General features: G+C 41.1%; 1 protein-coding gene across 1 annotated transcript in view; it reads left to right on the forward strand.

Annotated features, from left to right (window-relative positions):
- ALS2 (ALS2, alsin Rho guanine nucleotide exchange factor) overlaps positions 1–8,058 on the forward strand; it is a 65,824-nt gene extending 57,766 nt beyond the window's left edge. The window contains exons 28-34 of the mRNA XM_019523513.1: positions 490–612; positions 1,156–1,332; positions 1,783–1,828; positions 4,042–4,103; positions 4,775–4,924; positions 5,389–5,485; positions 6,915–8,058. Coding sequence (XP_019379058.1) covers positions 490–612; positions 1,156–1,332; positions 1,783–1,828; positions 4,042–4,103; positions 4,775–4,924; positions 5,389–5,485; positions 6,915–6,953 — 694 coding nt within the window. The 3' untranslated portion in view covers positions 6,954–8,058. The remainder of the gene's footprint in view (positions 1–489; positions 613–1,155; positions 1,333–1,782; positions 1,829–4,041; positions 4,104–4,774; positions 4,925–5,388; positions 5,486–6,914) is intronic.
- Positions 8,059–8,065: the final 7 nt, after the last annotated feature.

The raw sequence follows: 8,065 nt of genomic DNA on the forward strand, positions 1-8,065 counted from the left end.
AAAGTAGTTGTTGCTAGCTTGTCTCAAAGATGTTTCTAAACCAGTCCCCACAGATCGCAGACATGGAAATCAGGGGTAGAGGAGATGAGGTTATTTGGGTAAATGTGATATCTTTTATTAGACCAACTAAATAGTTGGAGAAATTGCTCTTTGCAAGAGGAGTGCACTTCAGAACAGCCTTGGGAATATTCTCCTCTTGCACTGTTGTAGAGTTCTGCTTAATGCAAATAGTTTCTACTTAGCATGCTTACCTGCAGTAAACAGGTACCTGCAGCATGACACAACCTAAATAAAAGAGGCTACTTTGGCATTTAGCTGGCCTTTAACTATTTTATAAGATGCCTCTTAAAAGGTGTAAATTAAATAAATATAATCCATGCATAAATTATAGTACTGTAAACTCTCCGTGGTAATCCTGGATGTCTTGGAGAATGCTTTCATTTATAGTATGTTAGCAAATGAATTGGTGTAATGTGGTGGTTTGTTTAGGTTTTTGTTTCCTGATCTCCCAGAAGAGGGCAGCACAATTCCACCCATTGTGACTGAAACAAAGGGAAAGACATCCTTCTGCAGTGGGAAAACTGACTCCAGATCAGAATCTCCTGAACCTGGGTGCGTAGGGAGATTTCTTCAAAAAGCTAGTAAAGAGCTCTATCTCACCCAACATACCTTATTCTGAAAGCACTTAAACACCTATTTAAAGAGATATGTGCATAAGTGGTGTCGTGAATTAGGTTGCACCTATATTGCACTTTCCAAAGGAAAAACCCTTAGCCTTTGCCTATGAAAATAGATACTGATGGCCAAATAGCCATGTAATATTTGCAATAAGTATTTTCTCCTAGGCACACCAGGGTAGAGGCAAAAGGCAAATTTCACACTGCAGGAATGTGTGGGATCTGGAAATATAATGTAGCATTCAAGCTTTAGATTAGATTAAGAAAACCCAGGCTTTAGTACTGTACTATTGCACTTGGACTCTGTTAATCGAAGTAGTAATCTTGATCTTAAATATGACTTAGCCTATATGTTAGTCCATTAATTGGCATCCTTTTAATTATCCTTTCCCCCACAGAAAATATGCATGTTAAAATAGCAGCATTCTTGTTCTTTTAGCTTAGTTTTCTATAAATGTTTCTTTCTTGCCACTTTTAGCTATGCAGTTACCAGTTCTGGGCTGCTGCTTCCTGTGTTGTTACCACGACTGTACCCTCCTTTGTTTATGTTATATGCCTTGGACAACGAGCGTGAGGAAGATATTTACTGGGAATGTGTTCTGCGTCTAAACAAACAATCTGATACAGCTCTTCTGAGCTTTCTTGGTGTCCAAACGTGAGTGTGTTGTATAAAAATAATGGTTCCAGCATAATAAATATTAGGATGATATTAGCCAAGCTATTGAAATGTTTCCTGACACCATTACATCTTTCATGCACTGCTTCTGTATTTCTCTAACTTCTGTGATTTTACAATTCCATAAACACGTAGATCTTCATCTAAGTAGCATGGGTAAACAAACTGATTGCATATACTCTCTTTAAATGGTAGTAGTAGGTTGTCGTGGAAAAGGCATGTTTTATGGGTGCATAAATAATATATTTTTCCTTAAATGCATTTATCTTGCAGAAATGTTCCAAACTTTCTGCAAAGTATAGATTTATGGGGAAAGCCCTCGCTTTTTTGTAGAAAAGCATGAGTCATTATATGCATAGGATTGGAAACTGCGTTTTTAAGAACAATAAACTGCGTTTTCTTAACTGCAGTATATGGGGTTTCTTCTAGGAAATTCTGGCCAGTGACTGTGTCCATCCTGGGAGAAAATAAAAAGGTATATCCACTTGGACTATATTTAATGTATACTTTGCCCAAAGCTTACATCAGAAACAAAATGTGCTGGCAGGAGGGAGTTCTCCTATTTCAATAAACTTGGTTTTCTTTGCACTTAACTTTTGTCTGTTTCAAAGCTATATTTACAACACTGGCAACTAGCAGCTGTCACACCAGAGGTGAAGCTTGTTGGTAACTGCTTTATTCTTTATAAAGATTCGGACATTATTAGAATTTAATATTTTTAAGTCCTGACCCTATTTTCCTTGATCTACAATTGTGGAAGTATGAAGCTAGAGAGGGGGGCCCAGAGCTGTTTCTCTTGCTTCCATGGGACCTGATGGGCAGAGGGGTGTCTGTGGGGCACTGGCAACACGTAGGGGGTGCAAATGCACCCCCTACAAAAAGGTGTTGCCGACACTGTCAGTGGTGCCTGTGGGCGGTCACTGCTTACCCCCAGCCACTGCCACTGGCAGCGTCTGCAGCAGCATCTGCAGGTAATCGCCAACCCCTGTTTGCTCACCACCCCACCTCTTCCCCCGCTAACACCAGCAGCATCTGTGGGAGCTCATTGCTTGCTACCACTGTGCCTCCCCCCCAGCCACTGGGGGCACGTGTCGTTCATGCTGTGGGGAGTGACTGCACAGAATGCCAGCTTTGGCCAAGGACAGTAGTGGCTGGGGGCAGGCTTCTCTTCCTTCCTGTGCCTGTTGCCCACTGCACTGGTAGGGAGCAGGCACTGAAAGAAGAAACTTGCCTGCCACTGCCGCCACTGTCCCAAGCTAAGCCCAGCAACCCACACAGCTACCTGCAGCCCTTAGTTGGTACTGGGCAGCTTCCCCATGCAGTCTGAGACAACAGTGGCAGTATGTGGGTTCCTTATTGTAGCACCTGCTCCCAGCCAGTGGGGGAGCATTATGAAGCAGAGCAGATGAAAGAAGGGGAAACCTACCTACCATGGGTGCTGTCCTCTGCTCAGCCTGACACCCCATGCAGCTGCAGTCCACAGCTGGAGTGGCTCTGGGACTGACTTTTTCCTTTCTTTCCCCCCTGGCCGCACCTGCCCAAGTTAGCTGGGGACAGTGGCAGCAGTGGACAGGCTTCCCTTCTCCCAGCAGCACTTGCCCCCACCCCACTTCCTGTGCCTGCTCTGTGGTGGTCCCTGCTGGCCCAGGGGCTTCAGATGCAGGGAAAAGGTATGCCAGGCTTAGCTGAAGCCAGTGGCAGTAAATTGAGGTGCAGCTACACTACTGAACTCCTCCTGGATCCATCCCTGCTTTCATTCCAGTCTCCTCCTCCCTGCCCTCCAGCCCAGACTTTCCAGTATGTTAAATGCACTTTCCCAGAACTCTATCCTTGTGGACACTTCAGATTTAACAATTCAGTTCTTCAAGGACATGTGATGGAGCAAACATCTGCACAGCCTTAGGAAGGGTTTAAAAAACTACTTTATTGCTTGTATTAGCATAAGCAATATGACAAACAGGGAAAAATTCAGAGAGGAATTTTACTGTCTGCTTTATCGCTGCCCCAGCATTCTTTGGGTACAGGTCAGAGTCCTCAGTCCCAGTGTCACTTTCCTGTGTATGGAATCCTGCACTGTTTCTTTCTTATGCAGCCAGTTCAATTTCTCATTTGGCTGGTACTGTAGTGAAGCTGGATCCCTTTTTGTATGAAAGTTTGCCTTACTATGCTCTCTTCTGCCAGTCGATTTTAAAAATTCCCCTGTCCTTCCTCCCCTACAAATTTCCAGGCTGTGTGTAAGATCTACCATTTAGGTGTCTTCTGGATCTGATAAAATTCTGCTGTGCTAAACCCCCTGCCTACAGATGCAACAAGCTGAACTATGTACCCTAGACTTCAGCCATTCCACTGTCCTTAGATGTTCCCTTTTAAATGATAGCCATTGTTCTTTGTTTTGGAGATGCCTGATAGTCTTATGTGGCAGACTCCCTAGATGCTGTGGCATTGAGTAATACAGGCATTTCATAAAGTTGACCAGAACTTGTGAAAGTTTTCAACTGACAGATTCCCCAAATCCACCCCTGCTTGCTTTTCCTTGAATTTGTATGTCTTATGGATTAATTTTTAATTTTTCAATAGCCACAATCTGTCTCTCTCTATTCTGAGCAGTCAGAAATATATACTAGAAAGTTTTTCAAATCCTAAACAACTCTTTTTCCTGCTCCCCCACCCCTCTCCCTGACTACCTAGGTGATGCCGAGTACAAAAGATTCTTGCTTTGCCTCAGCTGTTGAGTGTTTGCAGCAGATCAGGTAACCCTTTGACTGCCTGTTGAATTTGTGTGCTAAATGCTATCAGTCTGTTTAATTTACTAGATTGCAGTTTTTATTTTTCCTCATGATATTGATCTTCCCCACTTTTTTTTTATAATAAAATGGTAGAGTTGTAAATGGCCAGTACTGTGCCTTGGAGAGCACCAGCTGGAGGTTCACTGTTGCAGGGGAAAAGATGTCACTTGTATCATAACCAGCTGCTGCTCCAGAACTGCTGCTGCTACTTCTCTGCCCTCCTCACTGCTAGACTTGGTACAGGAGGAACAGGGGACAGGAGAGAGGCACTCCCAACAACTTTCTCTGTGAAAAGGATTTCATAATTGCTGGATATGTGGTTTCACATAAAGAATTTGAAGGAGAGAGGAGGAAAACAAACTCCCAAATGACAAATGTGTTTAAGAGCCTTAAACAAGAATTTCATTCAATAGCATGTCTTGATCCGGCTCTTGCAGCTACTAATGTAATGTGCAGCTAGTCTTTTCTTAGAACCAGTGGTTGCTGCAGTGTAAATGATCAGTGACTTGTAAAAGTTTGACTAGATTTTTCTTTTGTAGAAAAGAAATTTAAAATGGTAACTAACCATCTGTCTTCCCACTGTGGTAAGTGAAACTTGCAACACTTGTAATCTTGCTGGTTTCCTTTTCCCAAAGTACCACTTTTACTCCATCTGACAAACTGAAGGTAATCCAGCAGACTTTTGAGGAGATCTCTCAGAATGTTCTTGAGACTCTTCAGGAAGACTTCCTCTGGTCCATGGATGACTTATTTCCGGTTTTTCTGTATGTGGTGCTACGAGCCAGGTGAGCAGCTGTTACTTTACAGCATCTTGTGTCATAAACCCATACACTAAAATCAGCAGTAGAACTGAATTTAATAAAGCAGAAGAACTCTTGGTTAGTCTCCTAGGATACTTAAAAGTATCTAACTTTTAAGTCTATAAAATATGGATACCGCCACCTACATGTGCAGAGAATACGCTATTAACTACTTTTTGAATATGAGCTTGCATAGCAAAGGTGGCCTCTTTACTAGCCTTTACGGTTTCTGAATCATTCCAAGTTTTTTCATTTGCTTCTAACTTTTTTTGCTGATCTTTCCATTTTGGGTGCTTAATTATAACTTTTTTTTTGGAAAGCTTCTGGAAAAAAATTAGAGAAAAAGATGTTCTGTGTATTTGTCAGTCTTCATTTCTTCCTTTATTATGGTAGCATATGTGGTGATTAAAAGGAATGCAATAGCACATCTCTTTCCTCTCATTTGACAGGATAAGGAATTTGGGGTCTGAGGTACACTTAATCGAAGACCTGATGGACCCGTTTCTCCAGCATGGGGAACAAGGCATCATGTTCACAACCCTGAAGGCAAGTGTTCAAGATAAATGGCATTGTCTAAAATAAAATATTGTTCTTTTCTCTGGTTAATGTTTTTTGTACTGTGCCTATGGCAATGACCACAGCTACAGCTGGTTGTGATTTTCTTAATCTTTCCTCAGATCTTTATCTGCTGTGAGGAACAATGATGTCAAAATTCAAGCAGACCTATTTTTATTTTTATTTTTTTTTTTACATGCTTCGTAGGTAATCTGAACAACAGTGTTTACTGGCTTTGATTCCTTTGTATTGTGCTGCTCCTATGATTTCGACCACTGTAGTATATGTTGGAGTCTTGACATTCCTACTTTTTAAATGTGAGGGTAGGACTTGTTGGTTTTGTGAACAAAAATCAAGTTTTCCAATGTGAAACAAAACCAGATGTAGAACAGAAGGCAAGGCATGTTAAACTGCTTTGTGAAAGAGCGTGACACATCCCAGAACAGTCAAAAGCTTCAGTAGTTAGGATCTTCACCTGTGGAAAGCCCAGGTTCAGGACAGTTTGGATCAGGGACTTGAACCTAAGTAGTCCATGTCCCAGGTGATACCACTGCTTTGTTGCCTAATTTAAGAGGGCTCGGGAGGTCTGTGTCTGTCCCAAGGGAAGTTCTAACGAAAATCAAACATTCTGTGGTATTAACCAAAACAAATACATTTCCATAATTGGTTTCGTTTTGACCAATTAAAATTTCCAACAAAATCTTCCATCAAAACTTAATCTCAACCAGCTCCAGTGCAGAAGGGTCAGTTACCTAACTCCAACAAAAGTTGGCAGTAGAGTTGGCTTTTTGTTACACTGCATCAAATGTATGCTCTTAATGAAATTCTGGGTGAAAGATCAGTGTCCAAGTTCACTAATTTTACTAAAAGAATCTGTTTGACATCCCAAAGCTTTCTGTTAAGTTTTCAGGTATTGTTCACCTGAGCTGCATTGAAGCCATTCATTTAGAAGTGAATTTATCTGGTCAAGCTAGGTTGAGATAGATTGTCATGGCATTTATCTCGGTACTTTCTGACCCTTTCTCTTGATCTCAACCTCCTTGCAAATTAGGGGAACAGTGACTTGCAGCAAAGTGCGACTTCCATGTGGTTGTCATAGGACATCCTGACAAAAAAAATCACTTTTGGGGGAGCCAAAGTGTTTTTTGTCTGTTTTGGTTTTTTGGGGTTTTTTTTTTCAAATGCCAAATACCTGGGTCCAGATGTAATGTGGAATTAAACTTAAAACATTTCACTTCTATTTAATGCCTCAGCTTGCCACATTTTAAGTGATTTTTATTATTATTGTTAAAGGCCTTGCAGAAATTCTAGCCCTCATCGGTCCCCTCTTTCTTAGCAGGAGAAATAATTTGTTATAACATATTTAGTAGCATAAAAATGATACTGAAACTTAGTGGATTTTTGTTTGTTTTTAATTTAGGCTTGTTACTACCAGATTCAACATGAAAAGCTTACATAGCTCATTCCCTGCAGCTGCTGCATATGGGAGCATCTTCTGAGTGAGCCTTTAGTAATCTCCAGAGTCTTTTCTGGAGTGACACTTAAAACAGAGAATACTAAGATGATGTGCTTCTAAACCTTGTGTAAAGACTGAAAAACTGAAGCCTGGAGATGACGGAGGCAGAATAATCGTACCTGAATTTGGCCTGTGAAGCAGTCTCTGGGGAAAGATCATTTGCTATGCTAAAGGAGGAGTTGTTTACTGTTCCTGAACTAACAGGCATGGCATCAACTTGGAATGCATTTGAGGAATCTGCACATATGGCTTTCAGGCTCTCTTCTTTGAGTCTGCCTGCAAGGACCATAAATTTATTTTAAAGGAATTGAATGGCACCCTGGAACCATTCTGTCTTCCTGAATTAAGAATATGTGTGCGTCTTTTTAAAGGAAAAAAAAGTGGTCATATTTAGTATTTATAATGGGCAGCCTGCAGAACATCTGGCTGGAAGGGTTCTGATGCATCTTTTTAAAGCATGATTGCTGAAAGCAGCCCATGGGTGCTGTTGTGGAATTTCTCACTTTTTTTATATAGGCACCCCTGCTTCCACAGTGGGAAGAACACAGGAAATCATGGTTTGTTTTTTGTTTATGAAGTAAATGAGCCACTGACCAGTTTAAATTTCAGCACTGATTTTGGTATTTTTAGGTTTAGGTTTGCACAGGTTTTAGTTTAATTGTATTTAAGGCCCATCAGATCCATGCCACTGGAGAATGGGGAACATGTTCGTGAACAAACTGACAATAGGTTAGGGTTGATGCCCACCCTTAAGCTGTTGTTTATTTAATAGGTGGGAAAGACTCTGCATTTTTCCAAAAGTATTATAAAATAGAAAAATGACTTTGTGTTGGGTTGTGTTCTACTGTTTCATTATCTTGGCTTATACAAATAACACTAGTGGACACTTTGGATACCATAGGTGCTATTCCTAACCATGTCTGACAAAAGTGCAAAGTGTATGGAATATTCTCATGGCTCAAGGCATCTTGAATTAGCACAGTAAATGCTAATCATAGATTTGAAAATCGGAATCGGGGGTTGCTTGTTGATGCTTTAAACAGTGGGCGTGGGCA

Source organism: Gavialis gangeticus, unplaced genomic scaffold (assembly GCF_001723915.1).
Source record: "Gavialis gangeticus isolate Ggan-Ray unplaced genomic scaffold, GavGan_comp1, whole genome shotgun sequence".
Lineage (NCBI taxonomy): Eukaryota > Metazoa > Chordata > Crocodylia > Gavialidae > Gavialis > Gavialis gangeticus.